The sequence below is a fragment of the Agelaius tricolor genome, unplaced genomic scaffold, assembly GCF_023055355.1.
Source record: "Agelaius tricolor isolate 1412-34295 unplaced genomic scaffold, bAgeTri1.0.p SCAF_14, whole genome shotgun sequence".
Classification (NCBI taxonomy): domain Eukaryota; kingdom Metazoa; phylum Chordata; class Aves; order Passeriformes; family Icteridae; genus Agelaius; species Agelaius tricolor.
The window spans coordinates 15,155,402-15,170,274 of record NW_027269274.1 but is presented as its reverse complement, the minus strand read 5'-3'; the positions used below and the strand labels follow the sequence as shown (position 1 = coordinate 15,170,274).

The window sequence follows — 14,873 nt, the reverse complement described above, 5'->3', positions numbered from 1 at the left end:
GCAGCATCTGTGGCAGTGCTAAAGCAGGAGGGAAATTGTTGGGGGCTTAATTATCAGGGAGGTGAGAGGCCAACAGAGTCTAACTCAGATTTTAAATCCAAGCAAAAGCTTTGTAGACTTGCCTCTTAGGCACTGGTAAGCAGAGCAGACCAGGATCTAGAGCCGTTGCAGAAACAAAGACAAAATGACAACATTGCTGGTTTTATCAGGTTATTTTTCAGAATAGAACTGAGCTTGGAGAACTCTTCCACGAGGTCCCTGTTGCTGGGTGTTGAGCTCCTTACCAGTTGTAATCCGGCTTGATTTCATAGGGAGTATGCTCGGAGTAAGTATTTTCAGGATCAGATCTGAAGACAATGTAGTCCATTGAAGATTCTTGTATGGAAATCAGCCATACATGGGTGAGAAAATTAATTAGGTGTGACCTGATAGGTTGTTTTCCTTCCCCAGTTTCTAATTAAAATAAGAATTAAATTGCTTCAGTCAAGGTCAAAATAGTGTCGAGTAGATAAAAATGAGAATTTGGAGGGTTCTGGGTTTGAGTTTTGGGGTCTTTTTAACTTTCCCTTAAGACATTCCAATTATTCCATTTATTCTTTTGTCATTTTTCTTTTTCTTTCTCATCTCACAGGCTGTGGCCTTATTTCAAGCTGACAGCCTGAAGCATTTTTCATCACAATCTCTAAATCCCCTTTCAGTAAATAGGCTGCATGGATGTTTAACTGAAGGCACATTCCTTAGTTGGTTCATGATCTCCAGGTTATAAAGCATTTATTTACACTGAGTTGCATTTTTCTTTTGGCTTTTTTTCACTCTGTTCATGGTAATTTCCCTCTGAACTGTTTGCAGTTGGTGTATGTTTGTGTGTGTGTGTACACTTATCTGTGCATATATTAAGGAAAAGGAGGGGGGAAAAAAGAGTTTCCCAGTGCTGATCTCTTTTGTGAATAATTTACTTCAATCTAGAATATGTAGAAATACCATCCTCTTGTGGTTGTGTTTTCTTGGTTTGGTTCTTGGGTTTTTTGGCACTGAGTCACTTTTCCAGTTTTTGGAGGCAGCTGTTGATGGAAGGTAATACTTGCTGTTAACACTTCCTTAAAACTTCCCCAAAAATGAGCATTCTGCCAACTACACATGCTACCTTATTTCCTGTGGCAGCAAAACTCTGTTTCAGGCCATTGTCTTATTTGAGCAGATCAACACTCAAGACTCTTCACTTTGGCTTTGGGAAATACTTCCTTAAAATAGATGATGGAGCAGATCCTTTTGAACTCCTTCTACTTCTGTGGCCCGTTAGAAAAACACAATCTTTCATTCTTTGGTTTTCGCAAGTCCTACTTGGAAGTATCTTGTTCTGTTTGGACCTCTTTCACATCCTCCTCCATCCTTGGATTGCTAGTTCAGAGAGCTTCTCCATCACAGAACTTCTTTATGGCCCATGGGGCCAGGGAATCTGGAAGCCTTCTGAAGTGTGTTTCTCTTAGTGTGCAGCACTTTGGTGTCTTCTACATTAAGTTATTGCAAAAGTTTACTTAATCTTATGTTGCTATAGTAAAAAACAGGAGAACAAGTAGTTTCAAAGACATCCTAAATCACAGTTGTGGGAGCTGGAAATAGTTTGGCCATGTTTGGTAGTTTAAAGTAAAAGTTTGCAATTTGTACGTGGGGTAAAAAATGGCTGCTCTTACTTGGAATGAGCTACAAGAAATGACTTCTCATGGAGGTTTGATGGCACCCTTATTAGCCAGTTGTTGAGTATTTTAATTGGAAATGTAGAACTCAGTTTCCATGATTGATAAATATGGGTTTGATTCCTTGGAGAGTTTTTTGTTTGTTTATTTTAAAGCTTCAGAAGTGCATTAACTGCTCTGAAGATGTGTCAGCAGCTCAGGTGCACTGGAGGTCCCAGGCAGTAGCTGCAGTGTGAAAGCTCCTCATGCCAAGGAGGCTTTGGTTGTGCTTCTTCTTTTCCTTTCTCCACTAGAAATATGAATTTCCCTGTAATAAAGAGGTACAGATAAGGTTCCAGATATTTGAAACAGGTACCTACAGCATATTTCACATGTCAGTCTAGGTGCCCTATGGAAAATGAAGGCTTGAGGGAGATTAGTTCTTTATTTTCTTGTTGTTTTCTCCATGTAAAGCTTTTGGGATTAGAGAGTTCTCACTTCTGAGGAGGTGACAGGTTTGGCTTTTATTTTGTAGCTGCTCCTCCTATTTAGACCCTGAGCTTGTTACAGCTTTGTTCTCAATTAGAACTGATGAGAGTTTTTGGCCAGTCTCATTCCAGAAATCTCTGTTTTGAAAGTTCCTTCTATGAATTACGGGGAATGTGGCAAAGACTCAGTGGTTTCTTAGAGCAGACTATGGAATCCCCAGCAAATCTGCATTTCTAACTTCCCTCATCTCTCTAGACCTGCTTCTGTCCTCTGTCATCTTTTCATTGTCCTTCCAACCCCTTTCCTTGCTTACCTAGCAATGCATCCATTTAAATTAAACATTCCAGGGCCTAACAAGCATAGTGCAGTTATACTGTGTAGGTTCACTACATGGATAGCAGAAAATCTGAGCCAAAGCCAGAGAAAGCTCTCAATTTCCTTCCTTACATGAAGAAAACAAAATTTTTGAGCAGCAGCACAATACAGTGTTTGCAGTGTCACTGATTTTCCTCTAAAGACACGTTGCAGACATGGACAGTGGAATTCTGTGAGGGACTGCAGGTGCTCCTTTTAAGTCCTTTCACTTCACTCTAATGCCATGAGTGTAAGTTACTGCAGCCCAGCACTTTACACCCAAGTTTAAAATTTGTGTTACTGCCTTAGTTCATTCTGGAGATGGTTTAATAAAAATCACCCATCATTGCCATTAGTTTCAAGTATGTGAATGTTGTAGGGCTTTTGTGCATCAGTTTTGCATGTGTACTGCAGGAAAATGTCTGGGGTTTGATTTTTGTGGCCTCTGAAGTAGCCCACAGAGCAGGGCTGGCCATGGGGCTGGCCAGGCAGTGTTCTGTTTGTAATCTGTATGCAGATGGCAGAGCTTTAAGCTGTATTAAAACTGCTTGCATTAGTAACATTTAATTGTGGCTGAATTTATTCCTTGTGTTAACATATCTGAGTATTCAACATTTATTGCCCTGTGAGAAACATTACAAATACACTAAATACTAATTCATCAAAAGGATAGTGTTTCATATTTATTTTTACTTTTTGTTGGTTTGGATTTTGTTTTTTTTGCAAGATACTAATTGTAGTACTGTCTTGCTGTACTAAAGGTGCTTTTTTTGTGTGTGTGTGTGGATAGTGCATGTCTGTGCATACTGTGTAGACCATATTGCATGTTATTGATGCATGTTTGAAATTTGTTGTGTCCTTCAAGGCATGATAAGTGGCTATCCACCGGTGCTGCCACCTTTGCAGGGCCCAGTTGATGGCATTGTTAGCATGGGCAGCATGCAGCCACTTCACCCAGGGGTGCCCCCACCCCACCAACTCCCGCCAGGTATGCCAGGCATCCCAGGCATCCCAGCACCCGGTAAGAGCCTCATCCTCATTCCCTCTTTATTTCATTGTCATGTACTTGGTTTGACCCATTCTTACAGGAGTTCTCTGCAGCTTGTTCTGGTTGTGCCTTTGGTTTGTGAGCAGCAGCACTGCTGAATGTGAGGGGTGTGCAAAACACTGACACTGCAGCATGCCCAGTAAGCCCTCAGGCAGAGGGTACTGGAGAAACTGGTGCTGCTCCAGCAGGAGGTTTGTTCCAGCCAAAAAAGCCTTGGTGATTGTACTTGAGTTTATCAGAAGTGTGAAAAGGTGAAATCAGCCTGTTCATATCCTTATGTCATTTGAACAGTGTCTCTGCACTCATCCTTTTCTTATTTGAAGTGGGCTTATAAATGAAATTTATTGTTCTCTTTCCTTACCAGTCTTTTTCAGTGTGTTAATGTCAGACTACACTGAAATGAGCCTGGTCATGTAAGACTCCTTGGCCACTGGGGCAGTGATGTGTTACTGTAAAACAGTGTTCAGATTAAAGCTTGTGATAGAACAGTGACTGGAAACATGTGGGGACAAGGTGAATTCAGTATTTTCTGTGGCAAAATTTTGAATTTGTTTTTGAGAGCATTTCTACTGCATTTGCTATATTTTTGCCACACTTCTGATGAAAAGTGAGGCTTAAATGAAACAAATATTTTGCCAATGTTAATGCCATTAATGTGTCCCAATTAAGGGGAAAAACATTCATCTGCCCTCTGATCCTGTTTCCTGCTGATTCATTTTTTACCTCTGATAACTCATGTGCCTGTGAAAAAGATGTGCCATCCCTCTGTTCAGCAGTGAACAAGCTGTGGGCAAAATGATCTCATTTGCCTCTCCCTACCCCCTTGCAACTGTGTTTATCAGCAGCTCTGTTAAGAATTTTATCTGTACATAAATGATGTGAGTTGGGGAGGTTTTGTTTGCTTGCCTGGTGTTTCTGAAGTCCATCAGCACTACCCTGCAGCTTGGCTGGGCTGTGGATTCCCTGCCATGGCACCTAGAGGGAGCAGCACAGCAGCTGTGCAGGGACATCAGCACACAGCAGCCAAACGTGTGGGAGGTGAATCCAGGACACTGCATCCCTCTGAGGGGCTGTTCCCGCTGCCGTGGGCTGGATGTTTGTGTGGAAAACTGACAGGATGTGGATTAGCAAAGAAACAATGTCTGGGAGTGAAGTGGTGCTGAGCTGGGCACAGCAGGCTGAGGGTGAAGCTGTGCTCTGATGCTGGGAAGGGGAGGCTGCCCTCCTCCAGAGCCCTTCCTTCCTGCTTGTGTTGCCAATGTTTTTCCCAACTTCTGACATACTGTTGGTACAGATACATTTAAAATGGGACCTGTGATCAAATGGAAAGTGCATTTGAAAAATGCTTTAGTGAGTGAAACTCAGTGGCACATCCTTTGATCACTGATAGAGAAATCATACATTTAATTCATGGAAATTAAACCTCAGGAAGAGCACAGTTAGTCTGCAGCTTTTCGAATGAATGAGCATGAGAAGTGGCACAAACAGAAAGGAAAGCAGCAGCACACATAACTTTCAAACATCTGTGTGTCAAATGCCAGGAACTGCATGACTCTTATTTAGATCTGTATATTTTTGTATGGAAGACTGACACAGTTGTGCAGGAGGGAGAAGTCCCAATATGCTTGAGAAAAACAGCTTTTATTTTTTGGTATTGATTTCAAATATTCATTGTTCTGTATTTAAGGCTATTGCAGCTTAACCTGCAAGTTGCATTTTATATTAGTGAGATCTAACAATTTGTGCAAAGGCTTGAATTTCATCCTGCTGTGAACACATTTTACAAAACTGAACACAAGGAAATGTTAAGTGTTGCTAAAGCAGATCAGCATTTCCTTTCTTAAAGGAAGGGACTTCAGGAAGATCCTGTCAAGCCAAAGGTGTATATTATAAATGAAAAGATGCAGTCAGGCAATCACAAATTAACATGAAAAACACCTGAAAAGCAAAACCTATTCAGTGTGCATTTCTCTAACTAAAATAATTCAACAGGCCACATATCAGTGTTTGGTAGTTGTCATGTTGGCTTTTTTTTTTCATTCAGAAACTTGTGAAATTTTTATTGGGGGCGAGGGGGATATTTGAATGTTGTACATCTACTTAAAATAACTGTGAGCAGTGATACCAAAGTATAAATTCTTGCTATTGAAGACCAAAGAGGTATTTGTCACTGCTCTGAAGTAAGACTAATTATTTTATATTTTGGAATATAGGTGTTATAGGCCAAAATGTGTCCCCTATGGTAGGCACTCCAGCACCAGGAGCAAGTCCTTTTGGACAGCAGGTGAGTCATTTTTGCATTATTTATGAGGCTCTAAGGCTCAGAATTGGCATTTGAGCAACATCCCAGTTCAGACATGTAGGGATGCACATAGACTTTCCCAGGGAGAACAGAAATGAAATGTTCTGATGTGGTTAGAACCAGTTAATAGCTCACACTCAGAGTGTATGTCTGTATTTGATGGTGAATTGTTGTTACACTCAGGTGGTTGGTCCAGTGAGGTAACTTCAGTATAAACAAGGCAGTGTTTTGTCTTAGTTTTCTGCTAAACTGAGGCATTTCAGCATAGTGTGAAACTGCTGATAATTTAGGTTTTGCATGCTTTGTGACACAGAGAGGACACTGCCCAGTTTATCAGCTCTTGATGAATAGGTAAAAAATATTCACATTTCACAAACTGTTGAAGCAAATGTTCATTGGCAGTTCAGAATTTATGAGTTTGGGTAACTGTGATTATCCAAACTGTGATTTGGTAACTGGATAACTGTGATCTTCTCAGTGATTAATGCAGATTTACTGTTCAGAACATTCCAATTTTTACTGACCAAATTTTTGCATCATTTGTAAAGAAAAGGAGGGAGAGTGGCTATGCATGGGCAGATAGTGGTCGGAGGCAGGGGAAGAGTTTTAAACTACAAGAGGAGATGTTTGGGTTAGATGCTGGGAAGAAGTTATTTATTCAGAAGCACTGACACAGAGTGCCCAGAGAAGCTGTGGCTGCCCCACACCTGGAGTAGTTCAAGGCCAGGTTGGATGGGGCTTAGAGTGACCTGGTCTAGTGGAAGGTGTCTCTGCACATGGCAGGGGATGGAATAGGATGAGCCTTAAGGCTTCTTTCAACTCAAACCATTCTGTGATTCTGTGAGTACCAGAAATTAATGTCATGACATTGAGTTATTCCAGACCACAGGATGTCTGTCCTAAGAGTTCTCAGTGCTGCTGGTTAATCACAGTGGTGGGAATTCTTCTGTATGACTGGGAATTTTCCTGCCTGAAATTTCTGCCTGACAGAGATTCTGCTGAAGTAACCCAGTTGTCAAAGGATCCATATCAGTTTGGATTAGATGTTTTAAATTTTGCACTTCACAGACCACAGTATTTCAGATCAAATTGGAGAAGAAATGAAACAAAAAGGAGATAAAAGGTGTAATTAAGGTTAGAAAAGATATGGTGATGATAACAAGTGTGACGTTTTTCACAGGGGTCTTAGGATGAGGGAAGAGACGAGGATCTGACTCCATGTTTCAGAAGGCTTGATTTATTATTTTATGATATGTATTATGTTAAAACTGTACTAAAAGAATAGAAGAAAGGATTTCATCAGAAGGCTAGAAAAGAATAGGAAAAGAATGATAACAAAGGCTTGTGACTGATGGAGACAGTCCGGACAGCTGGACTGTGATTGGCCATTAATTAGAAACAACCACATGAGACTAATCACAGATCCACCTGTTGCATTCCACAGCATTGTTTACATTTTGTTCCACAGCAATGTTTACATTTTGTTCCTGGGGCCTCTTGGCTTCTCAGGAGAAAAAATCCTAAGGAAAGGATTTTTCAGAAATATCATGGCTACAAACAAGTGTATATTTACATAAATCAGAAATATGAACAATATCTGATGAGTATGAATGGTTGGTTTGCACTTCCTTTCTCCATGCATCTCCAGGGAAATTTCCTCAGGCTTTTGCCCATAACCTCAGTTGAAACTCCACTGCAGGAGGCTGCCCCGAGGCTGGGGTGTTCCCTGCAGTGCCCCTGGGTGTGACCCCTGGCTGGTTTCCCTTTCAGATCGGGATCCTGGGCCCGCCGGGCCAGCAAGCGCCGCCGCCGTACCCCGGGCAGAGCCCCGCCAGCCAGCCCGTCATGCAGCAGCCCAGCACCCCCATGTTCGTGTCCCCTCCACCAAAGACACAGAGGCTGCTCCATTCTGAAGCCTACCTGAAATACATTGAGGGGCTCAGTGCTGAGTCCAACAGCATCAGCAAGTGGGACCAGACCCTTGCAGGTAAGGCTTTGGGTTCCTTCTGTCATTTTTGCTTTCATAGAAAATGCTATCTGCTGTTTGCTTATTACAATATATACAATGCATTTAAATATATACATGTATTATTGCATTTATTACATGTAATAATATATATACATTATTATATGTATTAAAATATATACATGCAATTAATTCCAAAAGACAGATCAACAGACTGAGAATATATGTGTTATCCACAGACAAATTCCACCAGAGCTGCATAAACCTAAGATTTAAACCCAATGGTATGGGCTTAAATACTAAGAGCAAAAGCAGAATATCTTATATTGTAGACTTACATTTGCCTTTCTCTAGAATAAGCCATGAGGTGTTGTATTGCACTAAATAGTTATTTAGTTGTTTGCACTGGGTGTTTTGGTAATTTGCACTGTTCACGTGATTTGTATCCTATGACTTCATGGTCTTCCTCTTTTTTTCCCCCCAAGTGTTAGCCCTGGTGGTCTCTTTCTTCCCTGGTCAGTCCTTCCCCCTGCCCCTCCCCACTTATATCCCATTGCTTGTGTGTGACCATGTTCACAGGGGTCCAAGGATGAGGGAAGAGACAAGGATCTGACTCCATGTTTCAGAAGGCTTGATTTATTATTTTGTGATATATATTATATTAAAACTATACTAAAAGAATAGAAGAAAGGATTTCATCAGAAGGCTTGATAAGAATAGAAAAAGAAGGAATGATAACAAAGGCTTGTGTCTCGGACAGAAAGTCCGAGCCAGCTGAATGTGATTGGCCATTAATTAGAAACAACCACATGAGACCAATCACAGATCCACCTGTTGCATTCCACAGCAGCAGATAACCATTGTTTACATTTTGTTCCTAAGGTCTCTCAGCTTCTCAGGAGGAAAAAATCCCAAGGAAAGGATTTTTCATGAAAGATGTCTGTGACACTTTTGGGCCTCCTCTGGGGTATAAAAGTAATGTTCCCCTCTCCCCTGCCATCAGGCCATGCCCTCTTTCTCACCTGGGGAGTCACCAGAGCCTGAGGTGTCTCCTCCCAAGTCAATAATCAGAGGACATTTGTCCCTACATGGAAAAGAGTGTTTCTGATGTTTTGCATTGTCCCTGTAAGAGGCTGGGGTCAGTGACTGGCCCGAGTGGACCCAAAGAGCCCCTCCAGGCATGGTCTGACAGGAGGTAACGGAGCCCTTGTTGGTTTTTGCAGCACGCAGACGAGACGTGCACCTGTCCAAGGAGCAGGAGAGCCGCCTGCCCTCGCACTGGCTGAAGAGCAAGGGCGCCCACACCACCATGGCCGACGCGCTGTGGCGCCTGCGGGACCTGATGCTGCGCGACACGCTCAACATCCGCCAGGCCTACAACCTGGAGAACGTGTAGGCACAGCCCGGGACAATGGCTGCTCTGCCTACTGGGTGGCAAGAGATAACCAACAATAATTTGTATTGCATTTTACTGTACATTGCAAGACCATTTTTATATAAGGACACTTTTAATAAGCATATTTCACTTTTTGTTATATTAAGTTGACTTTATCAAATACACAGATTTTTTGCATATGTTTCCTTTGTTTGAAAGGTGATTTCATAATTGGTTGAGTGTAGTCAAGGATTCATCTTTCTTATACTTTATTGCTGAGAATCTGATGCCATTGTTTTTATATAAAAAAAAAAAAGGAAAACAAAGTATTTACAGATTGCTACAGTGGAATGTGAAGTAGTCATAGTTTACATCCTATGAGAATGTGTGTACCTGTGCTTGTGTGTGCTGGCCACTTCGGGCAGAACTGCTCGGGTGTGAACAGGGAGGATCTCTTAAAAGAAGCTAAAGGTAAGATGTGCTTTGGCACTAAGGAGAATTGGCATTCCAAATCAACACTGAGGCAGCTGGGTGGGCCACAGCAGCCCTGGAAGTGCTGGTGTGGACGGGACAAGGGTGTCCTGACTGCTCATGTTGTCCAGTCCTGTCCAGTTATTTAACTGTGTAGCCAAGGCCATTGTGATCCTAAATCAGTAACACAGCCCCTGTGCTGGCAGGCCCTTAGAGGGGAAGTGTTTCATCTGCCATGGCCTGTGCTGGGGGTTCTGTGATGTCCCCAACATCCAGCAGTGGGACAGGGAGGCTCCTTCCCTGGGGGCTTCTGTCTGTGCTGGAAGAGGCTCACAGAACTCAGAACCAGCCCAGGTCTTGGAAGGTAAGTTAGGGGAGAAAAGTGGAGTTGTTCTGTTAGTAAAGTAATGTGATGTTTTTTTGAAATTCACACAATTGGGCATTGTAAGACATTTTTGTATGCTTTCTTTAAGTGTATTCATTAACCTTAGTGAAAGTTTTGCAATGCAAATTGGAGTGAAATTTGATGCTTAAATTAACTTGAAAGTAAAATACTACTGTATGGTATGTGTAAGGTCAGCATACCCAGTACATTGGAGAAATAGAGTACTTGCATTGCAGCCTTCAAAGGGTTTGGGGTTGTTTTGGGGTTTTTTTTCCTTTTCTTTTTTTTTTTTTTTTTAATCTAAGTAAAGTAGGTATTGACTCTTCTTGCCAAATTTCAAGGTTGTGGCTGCCTTCTGCTAAAAACTTACCTGTCCTCAACTAACCAACCTTTTGGACTACAAAGTTATTTGTTTAAAGGTAAATCCTTTCATTTATTTAATTTTGGAAAAAGAATTAATACTTTTGGATTGCTTTAAGTAACTGGGAAAGCTCTATGAATTTGGGAAAAGTCAGCAGGAATGTGGGCACTGCAACTCAGCCCAAATGAAATGATTTACTGATACACTTCATTTATGCTAGAGATGTTCATCATGTGGAAATGAGTTCTAAAGTCTGTTGGTACAGAACATTTTCATTTAAGTATATTTGGCAGAAGGTTAAATTAAATATTTTCCTTCAAATACTGGATATCTTGGGGTTTGTTTTGCTGATGTAATTAATACTCATGAGGGAAGTCACCTTGCAAGTATAAACTGTGATTTAATTTTACTGGCCAATTCTTCTCCCTCTCCTATTGCAATCTTCCAGTCATTGCACAAAATACCCCAGGTAATTACAAATAGGCACTTAAAGTTAGTTTAGGTCACATGTGCAATGGATGTGAAGGAAATGGAGCAAAACAACATAGAGGGAAATAATAGTTTTGAAGTCTACAAGTAGCACACCCATGGTACAGAAGTTCTTTACTGGCCTTTGTAAATTTCCAATTTTATTTAATAAAGTAGAAATTGAATAGTCTTAGACCACCCCTATAAAATGTGTTTAAGTTACCATAGGTTTTGCAGGTTTTAGCCACAAAGATGGGATGTTGAAGTGAATCAGGCAGCAAAATCCTAGTTTTTGAGCATTTGGAACTATCATGGATTGTACTAATACACCACCAGATTCTCCTACTTCTCAGCATTAACAAAAATTACACCAAAGAACCTGGGATGAATTTTAATTAAATTATTGTTTTATTTATTTTCTTTTGAGGACTGGATGGGACTCCCTTTGGAGCCTGTATAACTCAGATGTTTAATTTATCTGAAGGTCAGTGATGAGCAGATGTGCAGCACTGGCTCTCTCCTGCCAAGCAGCTGAATCCCTCCTTTCACTGCTCTTTCTGGCCCAGGAGCAAGAGATTGGAAGTGCAAACAAAACCTGGCTCCTCCCTCAAGGCAGTGCAGAGCACTACCACTAAGCCACTGGGCTGGCCCTGATCAATTATTTTAAGCCTTATTTATTTCAAAATCGTTTCTCTCTATACTGGAGGCATTTCAGTCAATTGCAGTGAAATTTAGGATATAATGGCTACAGTCTAGAATTCAAAACCAGCAAAAGATACTTTTCTCACTCTGGTTTAAAAAAAAAAAAGACATGTCTGTCTGTCTCTTTTTCTCTCTTTGTGGGTGTTTGAGCCCCTCATCTGTTTTTCACTGCCGTTCATTGTACTGGCATAAACAAATCTTTCATAAATAAAAGGATGTGTGGGCAATAGTTGGCTTCTGTGAGAGTGGAAAATAGATAAAACCAGGACAGGTATTTTCATAAACCAGTTGGAGACAACTAATAATTATTTGTTCTCTTCCTCAGTCCTTCCCTTCCATGAGAAAATTTACTGTTTGTGTAAAAATTCAAAACGTTGATGTTGGTGACTTTTTTTCAGCATATGTTTTTGTACCTGGTTTACCCATGCTTGGCTTTTCATTAGATCTTGTACTGCTGAAGGCTGAGCTGCTAACCAGGTTTATAACATGTATGTACCATCACTTTGTTTACCTGAGTCTTTTTAATTTGAATAAAAATAGTTTGCAAAGTGTTTTGGATTAACCAGGTTTGAGTGCTCCATTAAGACTTCTGTTAGGATTTTATTTCAAGTCATTCTGGCTGTAGCTGATCCAGATGTTCTCAAGTCCTTGGTACATGTGTGCTTGTGTGTGGATAAAATACCGTTTTTCTATTGACCTGTGTATTTTGAGGTGTTCCTGTAGGTGATAAGAACAGTGGTGTTGAAAATTGAGCCATTACAACAGGAACAGTGAACCTTGAAAAATTTCTGAAGCATTGGGAACCAGCTGAGTGGAGGTGGTAAGATTCAGTCAGTCCCAGATGCCCCCTTATTAATTAGTTTGAAAGTAAACAGCAAGCTTTAATTTCATATGGAAGCTAACATGGTTCAGGACCGTCTTCCATGTAGCTGTTGAATAGAGGAAATTAGATGAGTAACATGGAAAAAGCATCTTTTACACAATTCAATTAGAACCAAGGATGGAAATTTTCTGTACAAATTGGAAGAAAAATTAAGTGACAGGAACCTCTCAAGGTGCCTGGCATAAAATTTACAGAGAGCTATTTAAACAGTCAGAACACAGCATTAAATTAACATACAGCCATGTTTTCAGCCTGGGGGATAAATGCTGCCTTTCATACAGGCTGCCAGCTTCACAGCACTTCTACCCTTCTGTTGCAGTTGCCCAGAGGAAACTAATTCTAATCATCCTCCACATCTTATTTGCTCAGTCTGAGATACTAAAGATCAACCATAAATGTACGTAGCTCCCTCTTAGCTAGAAGTGCACAAAATTGAAGTTTCAGAATGTCTGGGCACTGAACATTGTGTGAGATCTGGTTCAGTGAAATTTTGATTCATAAAATGAAACCTTACATTAATTTTGCCAACTGCATTTGCCAGTGAGTCTAATTTGACCCTCATCTTTGGTATAAAGCACCAGCATGCAGTACTGATTTCAGGAAGTTCCTCAGGAGCAGCATTCATCCCACCAGTGTTGGGAAGATTTTTTCCCCTTTCTCTGAAGGAGCTGGGGATGGCCAGGAGCAGAGTGCAGCTGCAGTTTGGATCTGTGTATTAACTCCAAAGTGAAAGCATGCCTCCAGTGATGACAGGAAGAGTTCTGCACCAAGGAAAAATTCCCTAGTTCATCAGATGGCTGTTCCTTCCTTTTGCTGCTTTTGAAAAGCTTGGACAGAACTGCTGCAGCCCTGTGCCAGGGAGGAGTGCAGGCTGGGACAAACACCCTTCCTTGACCATAACTTCTTTCAGCTCTTCCCTGGCTCACCACAGGTTTTTCAGCAGATCCTTGTGTGCACAGCTGCAGAGGAATGATCAACAGGTCCATTTTTTCCACAGAATCATTCTGGATTGGTGGTGGACTTGTCCCCTCTCTAATGCTGGAGTGGTGAGCAGCACTGCTTGTGTGTAGGTACCGGTGTTTGTTCCCCGGTGACTTTTTACTGCTGCTGCCTTACTGAGTTGATTTTTTCCTTGCTTGGTATCAATCTTGCCCTGACTTCCACAGTTTGGAAAGCTTGCAGCAGGAATGCTTTGCTGAGTCTCACCAAGAAGCTGTTGCCTTTGCAGAACACATGAAAATGCTGTTGGTGGGTGCAAGCTGTGCTCCAGGCAGACACAGCTGAATTCCCTGCAGAAGGAAGGGATGTGCTCAGCCCTGGAGCTGGCAGGGCTGGAAGTGAAAGCTGTGACCCTGGCTCACTCCAGCAACCTGGAACAGCCTGAGTGCTGAGCCAAAGGAGAGCTCCTGCTTCCTCCCTGTTCCCTTTGCCACAGCAGATGGATGGAGGAAGCTGGAGGATGGGAGGGAGACAGGGATATGAGTCAGTACTGGGGAAGGCAAAGAGCACAGAGTTAGGAGTCAGCAGGAATAAAACTGCAAAACCAAATGAAGGCTTTGGTTGGTGAAGATGAGCTGTAGTTTAAAACTGATATTAAATCCCCAGTGTGCTCGGTTGTGGAATGAGCTGGAATTCTGGAGAGGGGAATTGCAACTATTCTGATTTCCAGCATTAGTGAGAGACTGGCAAAATCTAAAAATGCCAAAGGGTCAGCACTAGCAAACACACTGAGGATTGGAGACTGCAGCTCAGATTTCTAAATGTCAAGCTTCATATTCTGTCATAACAGCTCTGTGTTGCCTGAAGTGGTGCGATGCCAACTCAGAGGATTTTATTCCTGCAGCGGTCAGTGACACAGAACTCCCTGACACCAGACATCTTGTGAGTGCCTGCAGCCTTCCTCCCTCTCTATTTACCTGGCTGGAGACATCCCTGAGATCTTCCAGATGTGCCTGGCCCTCTCAGCTGCCAATGGAAAACAGGCACTGCAAAACAAGCAAGAGGTCTGGAGTGAGAACTGGGTTTGGCTCACACTGTCTGTGGAACACTCCCCTGCTATTACAGGAGTGCTTCAGGGAAGCCTCAGGAAGTTTTCACATCAGGCTCCTGAGTCCAGAGAAATAACCTAGGGCACAGGGCTGTGGCTTGAAAAAAACCCCATCTATTGAAAAACTTACTTGTTTTATGACAGCAGAGCACAAGAGAGTTTCAGAAAGCTCAAGAAATAAAATCAGATGGAGCTAAAGCTCTGCAGTTTCCAAAATCTGGCTTTTTAAATATTGCTTTATTCTTTACTGCTACAGTCAGGGTTGACTTCAGTGTGATGGTCTGTGATTGCAAAGCAGCTTGTTCATGAGTTTTGGGCTCTACCTTGGAACTAAAGTCAAAGGTTCTTA

At 41.8% G+C, this 14,873-nt stretch overlaps 1 protein-coding gene across 20 annotated transcripts in view; it reads left to right on the top strand.

Moving 5' to 3' along the window:
• Nucleotides 1-12,156, top strand: part of PBRM1 (polybromo 1) — a 57,429-nt gene extending 45,273 nt beyond the window's left edge. For 15 of the 20 annotated variants that reach the window (XM_071439883.1, XM_071439870.1, XM_071439886.1 and 12 more), the window contains 3 exons: nt 5,778-5,848; nt 7,637-7,853; nt 9,056-12,156. In XM_071439883.1, coding sequence (XP_071295984.1) covers nt 5,778-5,848; nt 7,637-7,853; nt 9,056-9,228 — 461 coding nt within the window. In that variant the 3' untranslated portion in view covers nt 9,229-12,156. Of the gene's footprint in view, nt 1-209; nt 3,342-3,381; nt 3,538-5,777; nt 5,849-7,636; nt 7,854-9,055 lie in introns of those variants that run through there. The other 5 variants (XM_071439869.1, XM_071439885.1, XM_071439878.1 and 2 more) reach the window with 2 other exon arrangements.
• The last annotated feature ends 2,717 nt before the right edge of the window (nt 12,157-14,873 follow it).